Here is a 25,567-nt window from a genome sequence, read left to right as displayed (position 1 = left end):
GTGCATGCAGGTTGGTACGGACAACACCGTGTCTTCATTGTATGATCGCCATCGACAGTGTTAGCCAGGGCCCGAGATATTATGGCAATGAGCAAGTTTAGCGCCACAGTGCAGTCAGTGCTGAAACAGTGGACGGCGTTGAAGCACACCTGGTCTCATCGGCAACCAAGCAGCGCATCCTCGAGATGGAAACGTCAGCACAGTCGCCGCAATCTATCGTAATCTACGCTGAGTAGCGGATGGCAACACAGTTGCGAAACTCGCGCAATCCGGTCTTGTAGTAGTTGGCTAGTCCACGTATTTAATCCACCTCGGTGCACCCTTCTCCTAGCTCCACTTCACCGACGTCCCATCTTCAGCTACATACACTTCACGCACACCTCGCACACCCCACCACGCCTCACACCCACCCTACACACATCCAGCACCATGTCCGAACACAACTACAAGTTCAACATCGCCATGAGCTGCGGTGGCTGCTCCGGTGCCGTTGAGCGCGTGCTCAAGAAGCTCGAGGGTGAGTGCTGAGCGCCACGTTGGGCTGCTCGGAGCGGCAACTGACGTCGACGCAGGCGTCAAATCGTACAATGTCTCCCTCGAGACACAGACCGCCGACATCGTCACCGAAGACTCGCTCTCGTACGAAACCGTCCTCGAGAAGATCAAGAAGACGGGCAAGGTCGTCAAGTCCGGCGAGGCTGACGGCTCGCCAAGGGACGTCTAAGGAAGGGACGCGAGTAGACTCTGAGCGGCCTCTTCACCGCCTCTTCACGGCAAGTTATTATTTTGGCAGCAAGCGATGGATACCACTTTTCGTAGCACCTGAGCCTCTTGCTCTGCTACAAGCTCTCTCTCGCACCTGTATGGTGTCGATCGTATAGACACGGTGCTTGACACCACGAATCAAAGGATAGCCCTTCTCTAAGATGCTGCGTGCTCTGACGACAGAAGCGCTTGGCTCACGTGTAGGATTGAACAGCATCCAACAATCGGTCCGAGGTGCACTGAAAGCCATGTACACAGTAAACGTTGAAAGAGTGCAGTTTCTAAGCCATGTGCATAGTAAATGTTAAAAGAGTGCAGTTCCTAAGCTATATATATAGTAAATGTTAAAAGAGTGTAGTTTTGTCACGGGTGTTCTCCCTACAACAGGGGATACCTCGGACAGACCCCGGGCCAAGCCCGGAGACCCACCGACCAGTATATAATATCCACACACCTAAAGACTTATCTATCAAGGATTTGTCTTATCTCTTAATATCACCTATTATTTCATCCTATATCGCTCTGCTCTATTGCCTGCCTACAGTGCCCTTACAATTCGAATCCTTCATACTTCCTCTCGGAACAGGCAGCCAATTGGCAGCAGAGAGACGGGAAAAAACTCAGCCATCAGCAATGGCTGGAGGACGACGCAACCTCCGCTCAACCACTAGCGACGTGGAGGAGTTGCCCCCTCGCGACGACCTCGGTCAGGAGCCGGATGCGCAACGCCGCGACGACGCGCCCAGGGTATCGCCGGCACCCATGGAGCCACCGCTCAACCCTCACATCAGGGGCGGGTCAGCCACCACGGCGGCAGGCATCGCGACGCCAGACGTCCCAACGCCACGCGTCACACAAATGGAGTCGCTACAGGCTTCCATCCCGTTGTTGCTGGAGGCACTCAACGAGGCAGAATTGTCCGGCGCCCCCGAACGAGAAATCGAAATCCGGCAGCGGCAATTTAACCGGGCAGTGGAGACCCTGCAGCGGACGCACGTCGGACCCACGCCGGGTAGCCACCGCCCAGCGTTCGACGAGGCAGGCAAGATAATGCGAGTCCTCAACAACGTCCAACCTAAGCCAAAACTTGGGACGGATAACAAGCCTCCATCGACCCAGCAGGTGGACCAGTGGATTAAGGACATAGACACGGCGTTCTAGTACGCTCAAGTAGTCGAAGACTCCGTGACCCGCACCTATTGGATCATGGGCACTATCCACTATAGTGTCCATTGAGAATTGATCCAACAACGTATTAACGAGGGATCAATCCGAACCTGGGCCGACCTCCGCGCAGAGGAGGAGCAGCTTGTACAAGACCCAGTCTTCACTCGGTACAAGAACTACGATAAGTACTTTAACTATGAGTGGAAGGCCGACAATTCCGTCAACACCTTCCTAATGAAGTTGAACAAGCGGGAGTCTCTACTGCCCCGCAACTTCGCTAAGTTTGACGACGGCACAGATGACTATAAGTTCAAGATAGCGTTTGTATAGAGCCTTACTCCCCACAAACTCCAATGTGAGATCCAGCGCAATGGCAGCCTGGAACACATCACTGAGTGGATAGAGTTTGAACGGGCCCTCCGTAACGCAGAGACCGCAACAGTCCCCTTGAACTCAAGCCTCCGGGCTGAAGGCAGCGGTCGAAACAAAAGACCTCACTCTTCTCCTAATAGGGGAGGATTTAAAAGGCACCACAGCCGGGCCTCGACCCCCTCCGGGAGCGACGCCGGAAAGCAGCCGGGAGACTCCCGGCCAGCAACCAATAACGCTAATTTGTCAGGCGGCAAGGGGTCCCATAGGGGCAATTACCACCAACAATCCAATAGGGGTAGTTATTATCAGCAACGGGGCCATTAGAGAGGCCGCGGAGGTGGCAACCAACAGTCCAGTGGAAGCAACCAGGGAAATGGGAAGCCCTAGTCGCCAACCTTTCCCACCTACGACTGGGGCCGGAAACCAAAGGGAAGCAGACCCGCATAGCGGTCACTGTCCAGCTGATTAACTCCGAGGGCAACCCTAAAACTCTCCAGGCCCTGTACGACTCAGGCTCGGAACTGAACCTCATCGCCGCACAGGTAGCCATAGACCTAGGACTCAACCCGGCGGGGACTGACCAGCGACCGAACGCGGTGGTCCTAGACGATACAAAGCTGTCGTTGATTGAGCAGTACCAGTTGACGATAGTCTGCCACGACAGCAAGGGAACACCCAAAACGGTTAGGCCAACCAAATTCTGGTCCACACCATTCGTCGGGTACGACCTAGTATTGGGGTATCCATGGCTGGCCGAGGCAGACCCATGTATCCGTTTCTCCACAGGAACCTACAAGTGGTTCACTGACGACGTCGAGAGAGTCCAGCTGGTGACCGCCGAACAATTGTTCAGTGATCTGGAGCCAGGCGAGCAGCCATACCTGCTACAGCCCGAGAGTCTGGGCATGGGTGGTCCAGCGGACGTCCATCGGACGGACGCCGGACAGACGCCGGACGCGCCCCTCGCCGAATGGTCAAGGATCATGGCAGTGGGAATCGACGGCGGCCCCATCCCAGAAGATGACGCCCCAGATATGGAGGAGCTCAAGTATGTGCCAGAGCACCTCCATCACAAGTGGTTTGCCTTCAGCAAACGGCAGACGAGTGTGTTGGCACCACACCGGGAGTATGATCACTCCATAGATATTGAGGCTGGTGCCAAGGTTCCCAACCTCCCGATCTATAACCTGTCCCGCCGAGAGCTGGATATACTCCGGGAATACCTCGAGGCGGCACAGGAGAAGGGCTGGATCCGCCCAAGCAAGTCGCCGGCGGGAGCCCCCATCCTGTTCGTCCCCAAACCCGATGGTACTATGAGACTGTGCGTCGATTACCAGGGATTAAACAAGATAACCATCAAGAACCGGTATCCTATCCCACTGGTGAGCGAAATGATGGATCGACTGTCGAAAGCGAAGGTCTTTACTAAGCTGGATCTACGTGACGCCTATCACAGGCTCCGGATCAAGGAGGGCGATGAGTGGAAGACCGCGTTCAAGACGCGATACGGTCATTTCGAATACCTGGTCATGCCGTTCGGGCTGGCCAACGCACCAGCCACGTTCCAATCCTATATCCACCGAGCCCTGGGAGGCTTACTGGATAGGATCTGCGTGGTGTACCTGGACGACATCCTTATCTATTCCCAGAACAAGGAGGACCACGACAAGCACGTCGAGGAGGTCCTAGATTGTCTGGTTGAGTGGGGGATGTTCGCGAAGGCAAGCAAATGCGTCTTCTCCAGTAAATCAGTGGAGTTTCTGGGATTTGTTATCACCCCAGACGGTGTGGTAATGGACCCTGAGAGGGTCCGTACCATCACTGAATGGCCTGAACCATCCAGTTATAAGGATATTCAAGTGTTCTTAGGCTTTGCCAACTTTTATCGGCGATTTATATTCAACTATTCAGGAATCGTCCGGCCGCTCATCGACCATATGACGGCCGCCCAGCGCCCGGAGGAGGACCGGGGGGTCCCCGGTCAAGAAGAGGGGGGGGCGAAACCGAAGAAGAGTTGGAAGGGACTAACAAAATGGTATAAACCATGGCACTGGCCAGAGGAAGCTCGCACGGCGTTCCTCACGATCAGGGAGAAGTTCACAGGGGCCCCAGTGCTTCAGCACTTTGACCCGAACAAGCCTATCATCGTCCTTACCGACGCGTCAGATTTCGCCATAGCAGCCATCCTGTTGCAACCCCAAACGTCCGACCTGGCCACAGAGCTTCACTGGAAGCCTGTGGCGTATTGGAGCCGGAAGTTCACGGGCCCATCCATCAGATGGCACACCCACGATAAAGAACTGTCCGCGATCGTCGAAGCCTTTAGGCAATGGAGACACTATCTCGAACACGCCCCGGCAACGATCAGAGTACTCTCAGATCACAACAACCTGAGGTACTTCATAACAACGAAGGAGCTCTCTCCTAAACAAGCCTGATGGGCGGAGGAGCTGGCAAGATTCAACTTTGAAGTCGAATACAAGCCGGGACCTGAAAACGCGGCGGACGGCCCATCAAGGCGTCCAGATTACGCACAAGGTCTTAAGGTTGGAGAACAGCAGGCCCTGCGGGACGCCATGCTACCCACCTTACAACAGAAGCTTCGGATCTGGACAATTCGCGAGTCTAGGGCTCAACACGATGCACAGGCAACATCTGGGCTTGACGTGCCCGTGGCAGACCCAGCAGGGGTCCGGCAACCACCCGAAGTCGTCCCTGAGGAATTCCACCGGCATCAGGTCGGCCATAGAGATTCGTCTCCCACGGATCCCGATCCTCCATCCATTGACCAAAGTCAGGATCGGCCCGTTACCGAAGCCAGGGGACCGAACTTTGACGTCGCAGAAGCTCTCCTTCGTAGCCTAGACGGCAGAGTCGGTGCCCCTACAAACCTTGCGAACGAAGCCGCGCAAGGAGATTCCGCTTTTGCCCTGGATACACCAGCAATCCTAGCGGATTTCGTCAAGCAGGTCCAGCAACGGGACGTACTATACCCCGGAAAGCTGTCGCTGACAACCGGGACGGATGGCGGAGCGAAGAAGGCACAACACCACTGGGAGGTTGACCCCAGTGGGACCTTACGCAGGAGTGGGAAAGTTTAGATTCCTGATGATATCACTCTGCGCCACACTATCCTATCAAGGAATCACGATGACCCTATGGGAGGTCACTACGGCGTAGATAAGACCGCCGAAGTACTTAAGAAGAAGTACCATTGGCCAGGGCTGATGAAGGACGTACATCACTACATCCGAAGGTGTCCCGCGTGCCAACTCCACAAAATCAGGAGGCACAAGCCGTGGGGCTTACTCACACCACTTCCAGTCCCTGATACTGCCTGGCGGCACTTCTCCCTTAACTTTGTAACAGACCTACCAAAGTCAATGGACGCTAAGGGGAACGAGTACGACGCTATACTGGTCCTTGTGGACCGGTTTAGTAAGTACGTCTGGTACCTACCCTGTACCAAGACGATCACTGCCCAGCGCCTGGCCGAACTGTTGATGGAACAGAGCTTCTCGAAGCAAGGACCACCAGATACGCTGCTGTCAGATCGAGGTTCAGTGTTCACCAGCCAATTTTGGTCTGATATTTGCTACCACCTGACAATTGACCACCGGCTCAGTACGGCGTTCCATCCCCAGACGGACGGGCAAACGGAGCGTCAGAATCAGGAGTTAGAGACGTACTTACGCATATACATGAACTACCAACAGGATAACTAGGTAGACCTCCTGCCATATGCCGAGTACGCCTACAACTCCAAAGCTCACTCCGCACATGGAGAATCTCCCATTAAGGTCGCCTTTGGCACTGACCCTAAGGGATTTGACGGGATGCCTGATGAGCACTGGCTCCGAAAGCCCCCAGCTGTCTGGGACAAAGACGGAACCACGCCGGAGCTGCGTAGGCAGGTCGCCGGACGCTTAGAGCGCTGGCACAACATGTGGAGAACAGCAAAGGAGGCCTTAGAGTACACACAAAAGGGCAACGCCTGGTGGTACAATACGAAGAGGTCAGAACAACACTTCGCCGAGGGGGACTCAGTCCTCCTGCGGGCCAAGAACCTGATGACGAGCCGTCCTTCAAAGAAGTTTGACGCTCGCTACCTTGGACCATTCGTGGTACTCAGGAAGATAGGAAAGCTGGCGTACAGGCTGAAGCTCCCCCCATCAATGGACAGAGTGCACCCGGTGTTCAATGTATCATTACTTGAGCGCTGGAGGGAACCCCTGGAGAACAGCGGGTTTCAGCCAGGTCCTATCAGTATACCGGAAGACATTCTGCCTGGCGACAGGTATGAGGTCGAAGGTATACTGTCACACCGAGATTCACGTTGCAAACACAAACACGCTGGAGCCGGACCACGCTGCGCGAGAGTTCAGGCAAGGCGTCAGGCATGGCAAGGCTGACAGCTCACTGTCACAGGCCGGCATGCGGAGGAGATCCCCCGTGAATGAGCGAATCCCGCAGACCAGTTCGCGCAGGAACAGGCTGCAGGAGCCGCTGGCGATCCTCTCGCGGACGTCACCGGTTGGGGACTCACTCACTCACTCACTCACCACTCAGGCCCCAGGGATTTCGATCCCTGGCACAAGGCACCCGACCACCTAGGGGGTCGCGGAGAGTATAAACAAAAACGTCCACACGCAGGGCAGACCCCGGCCCAGTGCCGGTCGCCACTCGCGAGACGCAGGGAGCGGATAGCCCCTACACGTCTGACGAACGACAGTCACGCTCCCCACAGGTTTCAGAGCCAAGGGACGCTTCGGCGTTGACCTTTGTGACGTCCAACAGTCACGCTCCCCACGGGTTTCAGAGCCAAGGAACGCTTCGGCGTTGACCTTCGTGACGTCTAACAGTCACGCTCCCCACGGGTTGAGCCAAAGGCCGCTTCGGCGATTGACCTTTGTGACGTCGGGTTCGAGCCACTGCTCACCCATCAAGCCATGGAGCTGACAATTGCGGACTTGACCTGGGTTAAGACTCCGGCAAACAAGGAAGCGTCGCAACGACGGCGTAGCTGGCGTCTATAGGATTGCTCTTAACAGCTACCCGGCCTCACTTGATGCAGGAAAACCCGGTCGCCCAGCAACACAGCGGTGCCGCCCCGGTAGGGCACCGAGGAAGCGTCGTGACGACGGTGTAGCTGGCATCTGTGGGATTGCTCTTGAAACAGCTACCCGGCCTCACTTGATGCTGGATAGTCACCCCAGGCCACACCACATTTCTCCTGCCTACGTTTTTCCCTCCACAGGAGGTTTTTCTAGAGCTTAATAATGGCGCTGGGGATTCCCTAAAACGGTTCGGGACGAACCTTCAGAAGGGGGGGGGCTATTGTCACGGGTGTTCTCCCTATAACAGGGGATACCTCGGACAGACCCCGGGCCAAGCCCGGAGACCCACCGACCAGTATATAATATCCACACACCTAAAGACTCATCCATCAAGGATTCGTCTTATCTCTCAATATCACCTATTATTTCATCCCATATCGCTCTGCTCTATTGCCTGCCTACAGTGCCCTTACAAGTTTCTAAGCTATGTACATAGTAAATATTAAAAGAGTGTAGTTTCTAAGACATGTATATAGTAAATGTTAAAAGAGTACAGTTTCTAAGCTATATATACAGTAAATGTTAAAAGAGTATAGTTTCTAAGATATATATATAGTAAATGTTAAAAGAGTGCAGTTTCTAAGCTATGTATATAGTAAATGTTAAAAGAGTGCAGTTTCTAAGACATATACATAGTAAATGTTAAAAGAGTGCAGTTTCTAAGCTATGTACACAGTAAATGTTAAAAGAGTGCAGTTTCTAAGCTATGTACACAGTAAATATTAAAAGAGTGTAGTTTCTAAGACATGTACACAGTAAATGTTAAAAGAGTGCAGTTTCTAAGCTATGTACACAGTAAATATTAAAAGAGTGTAGTTTCTAAGCTATGTACACAGTAAATAATAAAAGAGTGCAGTTTCTAAGATATATATATAGTAAATATTAAAAGAGTATAGTTTCTAAGCTATATATACAGTAAATGTTAAAAGAGTGTAGTTTCTAAGCTATGTACACAGTAAATATTAAAAGAGTGCAGTTTCTAAGACATGTACACAGTAAATGTTGAAAGAATGCAGTTTCCAAGACATGTCCACGTGCCGTACTTGCTGTCGCGCTCGCGGCTTCTCGGTGTTCGACCTCGACAGCGCCTGCCTCGTTTGGCTTCCGGCGCATTCTCGCACAGGACCCCCAATCGAGAAAGCCATCGTCATTGGACTTGCTCTGCACGACTTCCGCTGCTATCTTCGTCGCAGTCGTTTCCGCTGATGTAACTTCTGAGGCAGATGACCGTCAAGCTTCTCCTGCCTCAGGCTTCCAGGCCGTCTTCATCCTCTCGGCTGCCAGCTTCATCTCCACACTTCCGGCTTGTCCCTTTGAGATTGCGCAAATCCACATCGCAGCCACCGTCTAATCAGATCGGAGTCATTTCGAGCACCAAGTGCTTACCTGCGCTCGGGGCTCCCGTTACTCGTGCCGCGACCCGGAGCGGTGCTGGTCCAACCACAAGCGCGCAAATTGTGCTGCCTGGGGCGTTTTGACCACATCTTCACGACCGCCACATCAGGCAGTCAAGAAACGCAATGCTAACCTCATGACTTTTCCACATCCAAGCCGGACATGTTTCAACGGCTCGCTTACCAGATGGGCAAATGCGAACGTTGTGGATCTTCACCCAAATGACACATTCAGGGTGGTTGGCGCCGGAAGCTGAACCTCGCGAAAAGACGGGAGCACATCAAACCAAGCCTCCACGACACTGCGCAGTGGCCACTTCGTCCATGCAAACCCTCGTATAGCGTGGGTGCTTCAGGTCAGCGCGTACCCCACACTCCAATGACACTTCCAACTATGCTGGGCTTCGGTCAATTAGTTTCCGTATCGACCCTTTGACTCTCATTCACCACCTCCTATAAAGCTCAACCCCGAGCTGCTAAGTACAGGCCATCCCATCGCACTCGTCTGTGGGAGCATCTCCGACTTGACATATCATCACTCGCCCACTGTGTAAACATTATTCTACACCCACATGCCTTCTCCGCCACGAGGCCACACAACATTCCCGAGTGACGCAGAGCTCTTCTACTTCTGCACGACGTCGTCAACCTCTGCCGAAGACCTTGGTATAACCTATGCACCCCCATCGCAATCATCTCTGCGAGTTGGCGTCATCATCTTTGGACAAGATCAGATTCAACTTACAGATCTTGCTGCTGTCGACCTCTTGTCCGCCCTGAGCAGGAGTAGAATCGGCAAGCTGAATGCTCCCGCGAGTACGCTCGACGACGCTGTCGACGAGGTAGACATTCGCTATGTCAGTGTGACCGGAGAGGGGTCGTTTCCAGTCACCTCTGGCGCTCGAATGCCAGTGACGGTGAGCTAGTTTCGGATTGCCACCCAGCAAGCAAGACCACCGCCAACCCCAAGCCAACTCCTTGGCCGAGAAGATGTGCTTCTTGGTTTTGCCGGATTCGCCTATACCTGACCAGTTTTGGTCATCTGAGAGAGTCTGGCAGGGAGACAAAGGTCAAGACGTGCCCTTGGCTTGTTCCCATCGCCCGCCAGGTTCGTTCATGTATGATCGGAGACTGACTCTGCTTCAGAACTCCTTCGGGAACGCACCGCAGTTCGACGTTCTGGTCATTCCTGGATCGTTTTCAACAAGAGAGCTATCGGAAGCAGCGACAACCTTTGTCAGTGCACAATGCTCGAGCCCAGATCTGCATGCAGTTTTTAGCATATCTTCTGGTATGTTACATCTTATCCAGACTGGTCTCCTCTGGAAACGACGAGCATCAGCACCGCGTTGTTTGATACCGGCTCTCCAACAGCGCTACCCAGAGACATGGTGGCAGACAGCAGCCTGGAATCGACACGAGAAGATTTGGAGTAGCTCTACCGCCATGTCTGCTCTTGACATGACGGCCTCGTGGATGCGCGAATTCTTCTGGGATCGACAAGAAGCCGTGGAGTGTGCGTTGGCTGCTGCTGGAATCGGATCGCTGGACGATTTCGAGGATTGACGGATTTACGATGAAGCCCTTCCCGGCGTTACGGGGCACTCTCAGCTCATTGGATTCTTCGCCCGTCTCCAGCGCAGAGGAAGGGCACAAGCAGAGGTTTCGAGTGTTGTACGATATTTGGCTAGGTTGTGTTCGCAAAACTATTTGTATGGGTAACGACTGTATCATCATCACGGCACGGAGAGAGCGCATAGCTGGAGCTTTGTTCCCGACACAATGTACACAATAGGATACTTGAAGCCAAAAAGGTGGTATCTGTACGCACAGTTGCTTGCCCCTCTGAGCCACGTTATGTCGGCCTATTTCTCTACTGCGACAAGGAGGTAGTTGCTGAGCCTAGGTGGATGAGGAGTGTGCCACTTTTAAAAGTTCTTGTTTTAAGAGTGGAAGGAAAGAAGGAAGGAAGGAAAGAAGAAAGGAAGGAAAGAAGGAAGGAAGGAAAGAAGGAAGGAGGAAGGGGTACTGCAAGGAAACGGCCAAAGTTCGGTATCAAATTGGAAAGATGTTGTGTTATACACTCTATGGCACAACGCTGGCACTCGTTCATCTGCTTCCTCATACACGGCGCTCTCTCACACATTGCGATATGTACATCTAGTGGCCGGCGTTGGCGTTGCTCTGCCTCTTGGAGATGACCATGGCCTCGAGGTCCTCGCGCTCGGCCATCTCGGTCTCGATCTCCTCGATGTACTTGGTGAGGTAGGGTGTGTCCTGGATCCTGTTAGCCTGGTCTCACCCATGGCTGCCATGGCTTGTTCGGACGTGCCTCCTCGACCTTGGTCCACTCCTCCTTGGGCAAGAGCTGATGGCTCATGGACAGCTGCGATATCTTAGCCTCGTGCTCTTCACGTCCCACTGGCGCGTGTGCGTACCTGGAAGGCGCGGCGCAGACGGAAGACGCGGTCGTAGGCCTCCTGGGGTCGGAGGCGCTTGAGGGCGGTGTGGACGACGTCGTTCTCCTCGGGGAGCAGGTCATCGGCCCTGTGAGGCAATCCGTCAGCTCAGGTTCGCCGTGCGTGATGCCCCCATCCAATCCATCCCCTCTGCCTCCCAAACAACGCAATTCGGCCCTCGTGCGGTGTCTCGAGGGGTGCAGCGTACCTCAGGCCCAGCTGCCTGTAGCCGGCGGCGTTGGTGTACCAGTTGGCGAGGGGCTTCATCCAGCGCTGCAGCCACGGGCGCTTCATGATCATGGGGGCGAGAGACGGCGCGGACATGTTTGCGGGGGTCGACGGGCGGTGCGGGTGATCGAGGGGTGCGGCGGGCCAGCAATGGAGAGTCCAAGTCGGAGTCGGAGTCGAAGTCGAAGGTGAAGTTTCCCGGGTGGCTGTCATCCATTTCGCGAGGGCGCGAATTGGCTGCCCACGGCGCTAGCCCCGAACACGACGCTTGGCAGGCCCGCACAACAGGGCATGCTCGCCCACGCTTCTGCCGCCGTGCCTCTGTGACGTCCCAGGGCCGACCAGCACGCACGCACGACGCCGCCTCCACGACCCCCCGAGCAGCCCCTTGACCGTGCCGAGCCCCGTCCGCCCCGTCCTCCGCCGCCGTCCGCCCTCGCGCCGCCGTCCGCCGCCGTCCGCCGCCCTCGCGCCGCCCTCGCTCCGCTGCTCCTCCCACCGCGCCGCCCTCGCTCCGCTGCTCCTCCCACCGCGCCGCCCTCGCTCCGCTGCTCCTCCCACCGCGCGCGCCCTTCCCCGCCCCGCCCGTCCATGGAGCTGCCCATCCGCTAGCTACTGTGCTACTCGAGTGCTGCGGGGCTTCCGCACACTGAGGCACGCCATAGGGGACGACGGCCAGTACGGACCCCTCCTGCCTTCTCCCGCTTGCCCAGTCACAGCATGGCTCTAACCTCGCCGTGACTGCAGCGCCCTCCATGTCTGAACACAACCCCGAGCCGCCGTCCCCGAGGATCGTCTCCGAGCGGTATGATGCGCCGCCCGCTGCCGCCCCCTCCTCGCGCGACATGGCCGCCACGCCCGAGCGCAGCAATGGGAGCCATGGGAGCACTGGGAGCACTGGGAGCACTGGGAGCACTGGGAGCACTGGGAGCACTGGCAGCACTGGCAGCACTGGCAGCACTGGCAGCACTGGCAGCACTGGGAGCACGCCCTTTCGCGCCCTCGCCGTCTACATCTCCAGGCTGCCCGACGGGCCCGTCAATGCGCTGTGCGGGGCCTCGGCCGGTGTCGCTTCCGGCATCGTCACCTGCCCGCTCGACGTGATCAAGACCCGCCTGCAGGCCCAGGGCTCCTTCCGCCCACGCACCTACCAGGGCCCTGCGCGCGTCGTCTACAAGGGCCTCACCGGCACCGCACGCACAATCTGGCTCGACGACGGCCTGCGCGGCCTGTACAGAGGCCTCGGCCCCATGCTGCTGGGCTACATCCCCACCTGGGCCGTCTACATGAGCACCTACGAGTCCACAAAGGACCTGCTCAACGAACGCATGGGTCAGTCGTCTCGTGCGCCCTCGACTCCACTCGACTCCGCTTGCCTTGCTGACGCGTCGTGTTTACAGAGAACAAATGGCTCGCGCGCACAATCGCCTCCATCACAGCAGGCGCTTCCTCGACCTTCGTCACCAACCCCATCTGGGTCGTCAAGACCAGGCTCATGTCGCAGGTCAGTGCTCGCGCCTCGCCAGAGCACCGCCCGCCCTGGCACTACAGGAACACCCTCGACGCCTTTCGCAAAATGTATGCCACCGAAGGCATTGCATCCTTTTACTCTGGTCTCTCGCCCGCTCTGCTCGGCCTCACCCACGTCGCCATCCAGTTCCCGCTGTACGAGTTCCTGAAGATGAAGTTTACCGGCCTGGAGATGGGCCAGGCAGGAGCAAGGTCGGAGGAAGTGCACTGGTTCGGCATCATGGCCGCCACCGTGCTCAGCAAAGTGTGCGCAACCACCGCCACCTACCCACACGAGGTCTTGCGCACTCGATTGCAAACACAGCAGCGCTCTCTTCCCTCTGCCTCACACGACCACGTCTCTTTCCAAGGAGGCCGACACGGAGTCGGCCACCAGACCCGCCCCCCGGGAACGGCCTCCTCAGACGGCATGATCAACATGCCCAGATATCGTGGTGTCCTCAAAACATGCACCGTCATCCTCCAGGAAGAAGGCTGGAGAGCCTTCTACAACGGCATGGGCACCAACATGGTCCGCGCTGTGCCAGCAGCAGTGACCACTATGATGACGTTTGAGTCACTGAAACTCCTCCACCTGAAGCTAAAATCCGAGGGCAACAGGATACAAGACGAGGACAGCGAGTACCGACGAAGCTGATTACAGCAAGCAGCGCATTTCCAGGCAGAGAATGGGATCCTCAGGGCGTTTAGCAAAGCAGTGGGCACGATATCCCAGTGAGCATTCCGGTTTTCCTTCTCACACACGTGTACATACATCTCAGCATCATCTCGCGCAGCACGCGGCAGCATCAGAGCTTTGGGCGTTAAATAGGGCACCAACGGTATATTGGGGTTGCGGCTATCTTACATGACTTTGTATCGCCAATACATTTACAAGATTCTCGACCGTTCCAAACTCTCGCTCAGGTGCTCTGCCCAGCAAACGCTGGCGACGCTCTGAGCTAGTGAACAGCCCGGTCTTGAATTGTGAGGTCCAACTCACAAGCCGACATCGCACACTTCACTGCCACGATAATGAACAGGTCCCGTTCATGACCTAGTTCGTGTCCACTCGGAATACGCAGGTACTAGGATATTCGTTTATCGAGGTCGCCTCTGACTCCCCAATCACGACGCCAGAATCCCATCCACACATCAAGAGTCATCCAGCAACTCAGGCTTGAAGCTCGAACCCCAAGCCTGCTCTCGCTACTAAAAGATATGCGCGCGGCTGTGTCGCTAGATCTAGATAGGCGGCCCACCGAGAACGTGAGAATGAGTCGGGACGTACAAGTCATGTCAAGAGCACGGCTTAGAGGCGGTGCCGGCCAACGTCAGATTGACGTTTTTCGGTGGCTCGGAAAAGACCAAGGCGTGAACGAGAAGCTGGACAAGGGCAAAGGGAGAGAGTGTGACACAGCGGTCACGTACAAGGGCAGAAAGATTGGGGCACCACAACCAACGTCGGCTCTGAACGTACTACCACCAGCTTCAAGATTTATGCAATTGCGCGAGGGCAACAGTTCTTTCGATGCTGCACCAAGACCACCGTTCCCCAATGGATATGATGTCAACAATATTCATCCGCCAACTTCACGATGCCAAGACTGCAATACTACTGAGTGCACCTCATCACCACTACCCACTCTTGTTCCAGCTTTCAACACCGTACAGCCTCGACCAGTCACGAGCAATCCATTCGCAGAAATCTACGGCAACCCAGACGTAATCAAGGCTGCTCCTACCGCTCCGCCAATCGACTACGCCACAGCAGGCAGCCTTGTCAACAGACCGAGTGCACTAGGTGACTCGCAAACGGGATACGGTGATGTGCTTGCGTTGCCCAAAAACAATGGATTGCGTAGTTCTGGCAGAACAACAGCTGGAATTTTAAAGTCTGAAAAGCCTGACATGAAGCCAACAACGCAGAAGATGCGAGTCGACAGGAAATGGGACAAACTACCTGCTCTGCCGCCAGGGGAAAGCCCGCCCGAGCCAGTGCTGAAGAACGACAGACCTGCTGAGAGGGGGATGGAAGACGATGGGCCTTTCGATACTGAAGAGATACTCCGCTCGCTACGACCTGAGCGGCTTAGTCTGTATCATATCAAAACGCCAGGGCGTACCGTAAACGGTTGTGTTAGCAGCAATCAGGAATCTCACACCATCCCTCCACGTACTGCATGTGATACTACTTCAAGCAGAGTAAAGCCAACAAACGCCAATGAATGCAAGGCAGCAGACGACCTCAACATCCGCACCCGAGAATGGGATTCCCGATCTTGCGCTACTGACGATCTCAGTGTAGACACTCGGCTCCAGCAGCAGGAGCACCTCGAACAACGCCTCGAAAGACGTCCGATCCCACAAGATCAACGACGGCAGAACGATATTTGCGACAACAAAGAGGCACTTCACGGTCTACCCAATGAGAATGCTTTGAGCCCAGAAAGTGCCTTCTACGCCGAGCTGATCGACATTGTGAAGCACCACCACGAGCAGCAACGGGTGATCCAAAGAGCTTTCGAAGCAGGCGAAATCAGCGAAGAGCACCACAAACGGCAGACCTGGCGATACGGCACCGCGATGGACCAAACAGTCCGCGCCGCAGCAGCCATGTGTGGATACAAAGCGAGTACCCACCTTGATGTCCAACAAACCCCGTGAAGACTAACAACGAAAGTAGATACTCACCAACGAACCCTCCATCCGCAACGCCATCAGCCAACCCACCAGCTACGCCATATACAGCGCACTCCTCGAACCTCGCGACCCGGGGAAATGGCAGCGCATCTTCGCTCACCTCTCGGTACCCTCACCATGTGTCGGAACTGCACCAAAGCAACACCTCGCAGCTCCGCTGACACAACGCATCCGCAAAGCAGGACAAGCGCTGCGCTCTCTCTTTGTAGTCCCAGATGACCTAGCTTCAGACCCTGACTCGGACTGCGCTGATACGCCGATATATGCATCTACCATCGCCGTGCTGAGCCCAAATACACCCGCCCGACTACAGTTCGCAGACGCAGCCGTACAAACCACAGCTCCATCTCCTTTGCACCGCCAGGGCTTCGCGCATGTCCACCAAAATAACCCTCTCCACGTCGCCGCTCCCACCCCGCATTCGACCGCGTCCACGGACCTCGACAATGCAGAGCCCACGTACGCCAGGCTTGCGCCGAAGATTGACGCTGGATACGCCCCGGCGCTGCGCACGTGCGGGTACGAGGCCGATGTGTTCGTCACGGTGCTGCGGCCGGGAGTGGGCGGTGATAGGGATGGGAAGGTGGTGGTGGGGTATGGCGCTGGTAGGCAGGAGAAGCATCACGAGGTGAGTGACGGAGAGAGAGCGGTTACAGAGTGGCCCACGGCGGAATGGTGAGTCTTTCCCTACAAACATGTGAGGACTGCGTTGGTGGCGATGGCCTTTTTGGTGGCTAGGTGGTTTGGGGTCTTTGTTCGTGCTCTGTTGAAGGATCAGGGTGTGTGGGTTTGATGTTTGGATGTATCTACTCCCTCTTGCTCGTGCTTATGCGTCTTTGTATTCTGTAGCTGTTCATGTGGGTTTCTTGGAGTCGGAGACTGCCGGTTTGGCGGTCTCTTACTCTTGTTTGCGAGTTATTGACTCTGCTTATGGGATATGGTGGAGAGGTGGTCGAGTGGTAGTGATTTCAGTCAGAATATGGGTGGATAATGGGGCGTGTAACTGGGCGTATGACGAAGTCATAGCGCAGAGGACGTGAGAGAATGTTCAAGTACGCTTACCATTATAAAGCCCTCTTCAGTGCACGTCTTTACTCAAAGGAAACTATAGTGCAGGATACGCTGTACGTTGGTTTTTAGTATATACCAGTAGAATACCGTACACAAGCTCACATACTACATGTTAAGGCTTAAATCGGATCGGTTTACAGAGACATTGGAAACAATTACATGCGGTTTGTTATCTAAGCCCAGTTGTCTCGTGACATCTGTACTTGCTGGATACACACAAGTACGTCCCAGTTACCTTGTACTGAATTCAAGCTGTCCGTAACATTGAGTTGCAGGACCGCCAGTACTACCAATCTCCAACAGCAGCATGGTAGAAATATCCAAACACCAAGCAATATATGGAAACATGTTCCCAGCAATAACCTTCTGCACAGACGTTCGGTCGCTCTGTCAGCACTCGCGCCATCACGTGACCTGGCGTAAGCGTGAACACCCCCCCCCAGCATCCCCGTGCATCGCGTCAAGCTCCAACAGCACATCTCCGAACCAGTACAATTCATGCTTCTAGGTAAAATCTCACCACTAACGAACCGCAACGCCATAGTAAGTCAATCATAATTAGTAGTCAGGCTGTACGCATCTCCAACTCACACATGACGTAAGCCCATCCTTTTCCGCAGGCAAACACTGGTCGGAGAGTACACCATGTCTCTGCGGCGGTCATCGAGAAATGCGTTGAAGAAAGAATCCGTAACTTCGGAGCCTGGGAACATAGTGAAAAAGATAGTCGGGGCTGGGAAGGGCAGTACAGTGCCCAAGCAGGCCAGCGCAGTAGCCAAGAAAGCCAGCGCACCGCGGAAACGAAAAACCACGGGATCAGCGACAGATGTGCAAGCCAACGGATCAGACGTCGGGGAGTCGAAATACCCCGACGTCGCAAGGCGAGTAGAGCCCTTGCCCGTCCCAGCAGATGCGCCCCCCGCCGCGGACCCCCCTTCACCCGCGCTCCCCCCCAAGCGGCGCCGGAAAACAAACAACAGCTCGCCAGCGGAACCTGCACCCTCCACGCCAGCCCCGTCAGCTGTGCTGTCGAAACCCCCAGCCGGGAGAAAATATTCACTCCACGTATTCGACACCCTCGCCTCTGACCACGCCCGCCCCGTATCCCCACATCTGAGCAACGCGCCCCTCCTCTCCCCCAACAACCCCCACGTCGCCGTCGTCGCGGCCGGCGAGTCGCCGGCCAAGAAGGCGCGGAAAGCAAAGGCGCCGCTGCCGCCGGACGTGGGATCGCCTGTCAAGCCGGCCAATGCGACGGTGGACACGCTGTTGCGGGACGCCGAGGCGTTTCTAGTGCGTGCGGACGAGACGGGCAAGTTGGAGGGGTTGATTGCTAACAAGCGGTGCGAGGTGTTTAGTCCCGCCGGGTTGGGGGAGGTGGTGGATCCGTTTACGGCGCTGGCCAGTGGGATTATCGGACAGCAGGTATGTGTTTTTTTCGTTTGCTATACCTACTTGTACAACGGGCTTGAGAGGCGTGTAGAGTTGGGATGGTGTGGACTGGAGAATCTACCTTGACCGATGTACATCGTCGAAAGCTAAAGAAGACAGCTACGCAGTACTAACCACCTCAAAGGTATCCGGACAAGCCGCCTCCTCAATCCGCAGGAGATTTACCTCTCTCTTCCCAGACACGCACCCGGCCTTCCCCGCCCCGTCCCAGGTTCTGAGCAAAGACATCCCCACGCTGCGCACCGCCGGCCTCTCGCAGCGCAAAGCAGAGTACATCACGGGTTTGGCGGAGAAGTTCGCATCGGGGGCCTTGACGGCTGAGGGGTTGGTGAGCGCAAGCGACGAGGCGCTAATTGAGCAGCTGGTGGCGGTGCGCGGGCTGGGGCGGTGGAGTGTGGAGATGTTTGCGTGTTTTGGGTTGAAACGGATGGATGTTTTTAGTACGGGAGATTTGGGCGTGCAGTGAGTTTTCTCCCCCGTCTATCTCTATTTTTGCTTTCTTTGCTCCCCCTGCGCAGATTTGGCTACTGTCCGCGTTGAGCATCTTGTTGTTGCTGCTGCTGTGCGATTGTACAGACTCTGCGTCTCAGCGGAGACCCCATCTCCACGACAGCGAGCGTTGAGAGCGCGCGCAAAGTGAAGGGGCATCCCAGTCCGCGAGCCTAGCACAGCATCAGCAAGACTGGCAACGGCAGCAGAAGCAGGAGCACGACCAGCAACAGGGAAGACTCTGCTAACGTGCCACAGACGAGGCATGGCCGCATACATGGGCCGCGACATCTCCAAGCTGAAGAACAAGGGTGGCAAGTGGAAGTATGTACTACCTTCCCCATGCTCTTTTCATCTTCGTATCGTGCGGTGGCTCCCGCGGATCGTTCTGGCGTGGACGTAGCACGACAAGACGCTGACGTGCAATGTGCGCAGATACATGTCCGAGGCAGAGATGCTGTCGATAGCGAGCCGATTCTCGCCCTACCGGTGCGTTCATCTCCGGCGCTTTGTAGCGCTTTGGCACACGCGCTCTTGACTGTTACACAGCTAATTTGTCCCAAAGGTCCTTGTTCATGTGGTATATGTGGCGGATTGCAGATGTGGAGACCGAGGTGCTGGAATAGCTGGATGAGGGCTGTCTTCCAGGCGTGGTCGGGAAGCACTGCTGTTGATGTGACAGTTGCTGTTACTGTTTCATGCGTGTGTAAAGACGTGCATGGGGGAGGGTTGCAATACATTCTGACATCTGACATCTGTCATATGCGGTATGCCATATGTCGTCTGCAAGTTGTGAACGAGCGGTAAAGGTCCGATAGCTTTCCGCTGCGAAGCATTCCTCGCTTCTGCTGCCCATGCGATCATTGTTTGTGCCAAGGCAAGGGTGTTGCTGTCGCGAGGCATCCTTGACTGTGTGATTCCGCCAAAACAACAGCATCAAGCGATTGCGGCCTCGTCAAGCTAGATGCTGTTGCGCGGCTAAAGCTCAAGACAGGCCTGCTACTGCTCTCTTGTGCAGAACTCGTGCATTGTCAGATTAAGAAGCCAGAGACACCCGTTGGCAGGCAGCGCAAACCGTAACGACAGCGCTCCCAGTTGTCACAGATACGTTGTGTAGCATGCGCCTGCAGATGTTGCCGCAAGGAACGGCCGATCAAGATCGATTGCGCTGATAGCCGCCGGGCGATGGCATACGGAGAAAAGGCGGTCTGTAGTACGCAGATCCTAGTTCGCAAAGAAACGGGGATCCTGGGCTTGTCACATCGGTTGGCGTGGAGGTTTTTGTGCTGCGGGCGGCACCAGAGATCGAGCGGGACGAGCAGATCCTGCCAACCAGGCTGTTGACTGTCGAAGGCTGAGGTGGTACAAGACAAGTGAATGTGGGCTGTCGCGGCTCCGGGCTGCGGATGAAGACCTGCCGCATGAAGCTAGGAGTGAGTCTGGACGAAGAGACCGATGATAGGAGAGATGCTACTGCAGACTGTTTGCATATGCGGTACAATATTTAGGGACACGCTCGAATCAACGGCGCCAACGTACTCATGGCGATATCAAAAGTTTTCTGAGTAGTTGTACTGTGCACTGATCGGTAAGGTCATTGTTGAACGTCGTCCGACTGCGTCGTGGTTCTAGATGTGGGTCGCGGCATGTAGCTCGAATGCACTTATCCTAGCTGAGTTATGCAAGACATGATGGCTAGCCATGCACATGGTGCAGTGAGTGCAGGTCTTGTGCGACGTACACCTGGTGGGTAGTAAACACGAGGGATGACGTAGGAAATCGTAGGGGCTCGACTAGTGCCGTTCTCACAGTCTCATAGAAGATGGCGTTGGTGTAGTTCCATGGCAGATTCAGAGAAGGTTGGGTTGTAGAGGTGCGGTTTGCATAGCTCTCCCTATCCGAAACACATTTTGTTCGTGGTGAACCGGTTCGGTTACAGCTATGCCAAATCGGCCGTGGTCGTGACTATCCTGACATGTTCGTGTTGCTGTTGAAACGGGTGGGGTTTGCCAAGAACGGTGATGTCGTGCAAGGCATCATCAGACGCACAAAGAAGTGCATGCGAGACTTTGTCTTCGAAATAGTCTCGGTGAGCATGTGTCGGGTCATGTTGAAGTAGATGGACGTGATGTTTCTGGCCGTTGACCATGTAGTAGCTGGGTGGACTTCCTGGACGTCCGCCATTACCTTGAGATTGGTGGATCTGACTTTGTCAACGAGCACGGAAGCTCGGTGTGATGTGCATCTGGCCATGCTCCCCCTGGTGGTTGAGCTTTGTCGCGTGGGTTTGATGTAAAGGTGTGTGCGGAGCTCGCAAATGGTCCGTTGTTCCTGACGATCATTGCGGAGGTGGACTGCTGTGAGCCATTTGCAGACGGTGCCGGCAGGAGCCGCGTTACCTAAGCGAGACAGATGCAGCACTCGACAACGACGACGTCGATGGTGGCAAGAAAGCGTGAAAACTTGAGCGGCAGCCGTGTGTGGTGGTGACATCAGCAGCTTCGCACGCAACGGCAAACGTTGGAGCGCGCGGCAAGCGGAGTTTGCAAAAGCTTGACGTGAAATGAGATGAGATGAGCTAAAAGCGGAGACGTGGACGATCAGGGGGACGGGTAGAAGCAGCGGGCGAGTGCCAAGTGGGCTCTCCTATCACGATGATGATGGCTGCGCTGAGGAGGGTGGGTTTCTCGAGATTGCACCGGGCGCACTTGCCCAAACAGAGGCCGTGGAAGCCAAACTGGGATGGCGGACAGGGATGTGATGTGGCCAGGGGACGCGCAATTCACTGTTCACTGTTCAGTGTTCAGCATTCTGCGGGCTGGGCGTTGCAGCCAACGACCAGCGACAGAACGGCGGCCTGTGGGTGCAAGTGTGGTGCGGGGACGCAGCTGTGAGAGGACAATGGTTTGGAGAGGGCGGGACGGTGTTTGAGAAGTCGGGCATTGTGCAAGGGGACCCGAGCGGAGGCTCGAGCAAGGTGAAGTGAGGCTCGACACAATGTCCGCTTCAGGCTTCAGCGAGGCTTGTCAGGAATCCATGTCCCCATGTCCGAGCACGTCGAGGGCAGACGCTGAAGGGGTGGCTGTTGGGTGCTGCTCGTGGGGAGCTGTGGCGGCCAAAGCACGCCCTGACGAGCTACGAGCGACGAGCGACCGCCAGGCGGCGCACAGCAGCGTGAAGATACAACTAAGTCGATCGGCCGGCTCTGGATTGTGAGGCGACACGCAGTGGGAAACAGGGCAGCGATTCCAAGGATTCAAGATTTGCAGCCCGCGGGACGAGGGCGGCGTTGCAAAGGCTATCCATGGTTGGAAACGCCGATGCCTTCACTGCCTGTCAAGAGCCTGACAGCCTCTCTCTCGGCGTGGGTGGCGCCGCAGCAAGACCAAACACGAACCCCCAAACACCAGACTCTCCGCCTCTGAGACGGATGTTGTTCTGCACAGCTGTCTGCGAATGATGGGGGATGTTTTTGGTGAAGGATGGAAAAGAACCGATGATGCTCATGGCCGACAGGGCCCTGCCTGGTCTGGTTGATGGGCGACGCATGAAGAATGCAACCGCGCACGAGCCAACAACGGTCGATAGAGTCGGCGCGCTAGCAGTGCTAGGGTCGCGCCTGCCCTCCTCCTTTCTTTTCGTAGGCCGGGCGCGCCTCCTCCTCCTTCTTCTACGACCTCCACCCTCGTTCCTGCTCGTCAGACCATTACACCTCCCCGTCGGCGCTGGGGCTACTCTTCTTAATACGGTGCTCTTTCGTTTGCAGCTAATTCTGTCTCTCGCTCCACCCATCTTTCATCCAATCCATTCACCGAGCCACTGAGCCGCTTCCCAACGCCCAGTCTTAATATCCACGGTTTGTGCAACCTCGTTGCCTCCCTCGACAACACCAACACAAACACCAACACCAACAACAACAACATCACATCACATCACATCACGTCCCGCCACAGCACACAGCCGCGCACACTCGGCCACACCGTCCAGCGACTGACATCTCTCCAACAGTTACTGACCGACCGACCAACCAACCAACCAACTCACCGACTTACTGCCTTGCACATCCATCATCATGTCGTCCTTCCTCAAGATCGCCCTGCCGGCCCTGGCCATTGCAGGCTCCGCCTCCGGTACGTTTGTCATGTCGTCAGGCCTTTGCCTGCACACCAAGCCGTTGCTAACACATGGTCGCAGCTGCCTGCAACACTACCGCGACCCTCACCATCCAGAACGCCGGCGATGCGACCGCCCTTGCCGCATGCTCGACCTTCTCTGGTTCCATCGCTGTGGCAACCGGCACCACCGACGACATCGCCTTCACCAGCGTCAAGCGCATCACCGGCGATCTGGTCGTGGCCGACAACTCGGACATCAAGCGTCTCAGCGCTGACACGCTCGACACGATCGACGGCGAGATGCGCCTGTCCGGCTTGACTCGCCTCAACGCCGTCGACTTCCCCAAGCTCAAGACGGTCGAGTCGATCAAGTGGGACGCTCTCCCCAACCTCCAGACCATCGGTTTCACCTCCGAGGTCACCAAGGCCGACAAGATCGACATCCAGAACACGGCTCTCCGCTCCCTCAAGGGCATCAACATCGAGCAGGCCGACACCATTTTCATTGCCAACAACGGCTACATTGACGAGATCGCCATGCAGCTCGGCAACGTCACCGAGTCGCTGACCCTGGCCAACAACAACGAGGACCTCAAGGTCACGCTGCCCAACCTGATCTGGGCCGCTAACCTGACCTTCCGTTTCGTCGGTTCCCTCGAGATGCCCTCCCTCGAGACCCTGAACGGATCTCTGGGTCTGTACAACAACGGCTTCGAGACCTTCTCCGCTCCCAACCTGACCACGATCGGCGAGGCCCTTGCCCTTGTCGCCAACGAGGAGCTTTCGAACCTCACCTTCCCCCAGCTTACCAAGATCTCTGGTAACCTGCAAATCGCCAACAACACCAACCTTACCACCATCGACGGTTTCCCGGAGCTGACCAGCATTGGCGGTGCTTTCGACATCTCTGGCAACATGAGCACGTAAGTGGAGCCCATCACGTCCTTTTCTTCAACACATGCTAACTCGTTCTAGTGTTGAGACCCCTAAACTTAACAGCGTCAAGGGTGCCTTCAACTTGCAGTCCACTGGCAACATCTCCGACGTCTGCGCCAACTTCTACAAGCCTCTCAAGGACAAGAAGTACATTCAGAGCACCAAGTACCTGTGCCAGGGCGCGCTCGTCAACCCCGGCCAGAGCGGCAGCAAGCCCACCAGCCAGTCCGGCTCCGGCTCCAGCGACAAGACTGGTGCTGCAACCAGCCTTTCCGCTGTCAACGGTGCTCTTGGTCTGGCTGCCATGGCTGCTGTCTTCCTTCTCTAAACGGTCTTGGTCGTTGGCGTTTTCATTGTATCTGCGCAGACTAGACTTCCACGATCTGACTTCCTTTGATAGCGCAAGTCATCTTTCGGACAAGTGCTCTTTTATGAGCTCAGCATGCTGAGGACTGGAGTGGTTTGGGCGGAGGGTTAATGGGCCCGCATGCATCAGTTGTATGTATCAATTGGCTACTGGAGTCACGTATGGTAGATTCTCAATCTGCAGTACACACAGGTCAATCTTCTCCGGCATTGTTGAGCGGAATGGCACGACGGGCTGCTTGAGGGTTGTCTTGCATATTCGTCACCACCCGTCTTTTTGTGTATAAAGTATCTACTCTTTATTCTGGTTGTCTGGGAGAGGAGAAACACACTCTTAGGCTGTAAACCTTCGTTATGCCGTTTGCTGGACTTGTTCTAGTGTGACTTTTCGCGCGCATTTCCGTCTACATGTCTGATGATCCTGGTCACCTTGTCACTGTCGTGCTCAACGGCTTGCTCGAGCCGGGGAATTGCGGGTAAGCTCTTAGCGTTCGCGTATAGTGGTGTCGAGCCGGGGTCATTGCTCATTACCATCACTGCGTTACACAAGCCAGGTTCAGCTCTTGCAACATCCGTCCATGCCCTGCTTCTCCACTTTCTTGCCACAGTCAGCTCCCAAAACGACGAGCCGCTGGCTAGTAGGGTCTCGCGAATCGAGAGAGTGCAGCCGCCGACCGTGAGCCTGGCAAACGGTGTCTTCCAGGTTTGCTTTTTCGACCAGGGCCTCTACCACTCCCATTGAGCAAGCCACGATGATACATTGGCTACGAATGGAGAAGCACCATCAGCCTTGAAGCCCAAAGCAGAGGACCTGCTGCTCCCCAAGACATGCCCACAGGAGAGGGGCGCTACAACTGCACGTTCTGCATTTGACAATGCTGTTCTACATTGACCTGCCCGAGGACGTAGGGTCGACTGTTGCTTTGCTCGAATCATTTGTTGCGCTGGTCCAAGCGAATAGGAGCGGTGAATAGCGCTTGACAGCCTTGCATCCTTTGGCTGTCATCGAGAAAACGGTTGGAGCATGGGCAGGGTGCCCATGTCTACCAGCTGCAGACTGCATGTCTCAAACGACAGCAGCAAGGGAGGTGCACACCTGGGCGCATCGCCCAGCTTATCCCCACAACTACAGGTAGTACAAGCCCTATTCCGCTTTGGAGACAGCCGTCTAGACACGACTGCTCTTCTTTTGGTCTTGCAGCGTTGAAAGTTTGGTACCGAAAGGATTTACACCCTCGTCTGTGAAGGGTTGCAATGACCATCGAAGTCTACGAACCTGGTCCAACACCCGCTTCCGCGTTGCCGTCACCAAGAGCTGGTGCATGAAACTATGGCCCTCACCTTTCTTAACCTATAAAGGACAGCCACGCTCGCCGTCCAAGTCTCACATCACAATACGCAGACTTGCATTTCAAACTCACTTG

At 55.7% G+C, this 25,567-nt stretch overlaps 10 protein-coding genes across 10 annotated transcripts, besides 33 other annotated features; 9 read left to right on the top strand and 1 right to left on the bottom strand.

Moving 5' to 3' along the window:
• Window positions 1–429: 429 nt before the first annotated feature.
• On the top strand, window positions 430–724 carry EKO05_0007252 (Cytosolic copper metallochaperone; the record flags this gene model as incomplete). Its single annotated transcript, XM_038943365.1, has 2 exons — window positions 430–517; window positions 573–724. 2 exons carry the CDS (start codon window positions 430–432, stop codon window positions 722–724), a joined length of 240 nt encoding a protein of 79 aa, XP_038794133.1.
• Window positions 725–1,118: 394 nt separating this feature from the next.
• Window positions 1,119–1,122: a direct repeat.
• Window positions 1,123–1,326: a long terminal repeat.
• Window positions 1,123–7,848: a mobile genetic element.
• Window positions 1,127–6,634: a mobile genetic element.
• EKO05_0007251 (uncharacterized protein) lies at window positions 1,399–1,926 on the top strand (the record flags this gene model as incomplete). The annotated part of the gene is made up of 1 exon (XM_038947237.1): window positions 1,399–1,926. The coding sequence occupies one exon, from the start codon at window positions 1,399–1,401 to the stop codon at window positions 1,924–1,926; it is 528 nt and encodes a 175-aa protein (XP_038794134.1).
• EKO05_0007250 (uncharacterized protein) lies at window positions 3,210–4,742 on the top strand (the record flags this gene model as incomplete). Its single annotated transcript, XM_059637002.1, has 1 exon — window positions 3,210–4,742. The coding sequence occupies one exon, from the start codon at window positions 3,210–3,212 to the stop codon at window positions 4,740–4,742; it is 1,533 nt and encodes a 510-aa protein (XP_059492985.1).
• Window positions 3,414–4,738: a mobile genetic element.
• Window positions 3,438–4,648: a mobile genetic element.
• Window positions 3,438–4,708: a mobile genetic element.
• Window positions 3,480–4,648: a mobile genetic element.
• Window positions 3,492–4,648: a mobile genetic element.
• Window positions 3,543–4,720: a mobile genetic element.
• Window positions 3,549–4,690: a mobile genetic element.
• Window positions 3,549–4,726: a mobile genetic element.
• Window positions 3,549–4,738: a mobile genetic element.
• Window positions 3,555–4,648: a mobile genetic element.
• Window positions 3,564–4,498: a mobile genetic element.
• EKO05_0007249 (uncharacterized protein) lies at window positions 4,881–5,405 on the top strand (the record flags this gene model as incomplete). Its single annotated transcript, XM_038943448.2, has 1 exon — window positions 4,881–5,405. One exon carries the CDS (start codon window positions 4,881–4,883, stop codon window positions 5,403–5,405), a length of 525 nt encoding a protein of 174 aa, XP_038794135.2.
• Window positions 5,406–6,025: a mobile genetic element.
• Window positions 5,409–5,998: a mobile genetic element.
• Window positions 5,421–6,004: a mobile genetic element.
• Window positions 5,430–6,004: a mobile genetic element.
• Window positions 6,632–7,978: a mobile genetic element.
• Window positions 6,845–6,872: a tandem repeat.
• Window positions 7,642–7,848: a long terminal repeat.
• Window positions 7,849–7,852: a direct repeat.
• Window positions 7,979–9,387: 1,409 nt separating the features above from the next.
• Window positions 9,388–10,381, top strand: EKO05_0007248 (uncharacterized protein; the record flags this gene model as incomplete). Its single annotated transcript, XM_038943337.1, has 2 exons — window positions 9,388–9,732; window positions 9,962–10,381. 2 exons carry the CDS (start codon window positions 9,388–9,390, stop codon window positions 10,379–10,381), a joined length of 765 nt encoding a protein of 254 aa, XP_038794136.1.
• A 385-nt stretch (window positions 10,382–10,766) lies between these two features.
• Window positions 10,767–10,839: a tandem repeat.
• Window positions 10,840–10,975: 136 nt separating this feature from the next.
• EKO05_0007247 (Cytochrome b-c1 complex subunit 7) lies at window positions 10,976–11,598 on the bottom strand (the record flags this gene model as incomplete). The annotated part of the gene is made up of 4 exons (XM_038943351.1): window positions 10,976–11,092; window positions 11,157–11,201; window positions 11,254–11,362; window positions 11,483–11,598. 4 exons carry the CDS (start codon window positions 11,596–11,598, stop codon window positions 10,976–10,978), a joined length of 387 nt encoding a protein of 128 aa, XP_038794137.1.
• A 60-nt stretch (window positions 11,599–11,658) lies between these two features.
• Window positions 11,659–11,697: a tandem repeat.
• Window positions 11,698–12,257: 560 nt separating this feature from the next.
• On the top strand, window positions 12,258–13,669 carry EKO05_0007246 (uncharacterized protein; the record flags this gene model as incomplete). The annotated part of the gene is made up of 2 exons (XM_038943416.1): window positions 12,258–12,834; window positions 12,903–13,669. The coding sequence occupies 2 exons, from the start codon at window positions 12,258–12,260 to the stop codon at window positions 13,667–13,669; spliced, it is 1,344 nt and encodes a 447-aa protein (XP_038794138.1).
• Window positions 12,369–12,490: a tandem repeat.
• Window positions 13,670–14,307: 638 nt separating the features above from the next.
• Window positions 14,308–16,393, top strand: EKO05_0007245 (uncharacterized protein; the record flags this gene model as incomplete). Its single annotated transcript, XM_038943371.2, has 2 exons — window positions 14,308–15,609; window positions 15,698–16,393. 2 exons carry the CDS (start codon window positions 14,308–14,310, stop codon window positions 16,391–16,393), a joined length of 1,998 nt encoding a protein of 665 aa, XP_038794139.2.
• A 1,037-nt stretch (window positions 16,394–17,430) lies between these two features.
• EKO05_0007244 (DNA-3-methyladenine glycosylase II) lies at window positions 17,431–19,352 on the top strand (the record flags this gene model as incomplete). Its single annotated transcript, XM_038943238.1, has 5 exons — window positions 17,431–18,210; window positions 18,362–18,699; window positions 18,985–19,050; window positions 19,162–19,215; window positions 19,292–19,352. The coding sequence occupies 5 exons, from the start codon at window positions 17,431–17,433 to the stop codon at window positions 19,350–19,352; spliced, it is 1,299 nt and encodes a 432-aa protein (XP_038794140.1).
• Window positions 18,601–18,635: a tandem repeat.
• Window positions 18,902–18,959: a tandem repeat.
• A 39-nt stretch (window positions 19,353–19,391) lies between the features above and the next one.
• Window positions 19,392–19,422: a tandem repeat.
• A 44-nt stretch (window positions 19,423–19,466) lies between these two features.
• Window positions 19,467–19,512: a tandem repeat.
• A 3,098-nt stretch (window positions 19,513–22,610) lies between these two features.
• Window positions 22,611–22,652: a tandem repeat.
• Window positions 22,653–22,683: a tandem repeat.
• A 57-nt stretch (window positions 22,684–22,740) lies between these two features.
• Window positions 22,741–22,774: a tandem repeat.
• A 24-nt stretch (window positions 22,775–22,798) lies between these two features.
• On the top strand, window positions 22,799–24,105 carry EKO05_0007243 (cell wall protein Ecm33; the record flags this gene model as incomplete). The annotated part of the gene is made up of 3 exons (XM_038943440.1): window positions 22,799–22,856; window positions 22,921–23,764; window positions 23,817–24,105. The coding sequence occupies 3 exons, from the start codon at window positions 22,799–22,801 to the stop codon at window positions 24,103–24,105; spliced, it is 1,191 nt and encodes a 396-aa protein (XP_038794141.1).
• Window positions 24,106–25,567: the final 1,462 nt, after the last annotated feature.

Source organism: Ascochyta rabiei, chromosome 12 (assembly GCF_004011695.2).
Source record: "Ascochyta rabiei chromosome 12, complete sequence".
Classification (NCBI taxonomy): domain Eukaryota; kingdom Fungi; phylum Ascomycota; class Dothideomycetes; order Pleosporales; family Didymellaceae; genus Ascochyta; species Ascochyta rabiei.
This window is presented reverse-complemented; position numbering and strand designations above follow the sequence as displayed.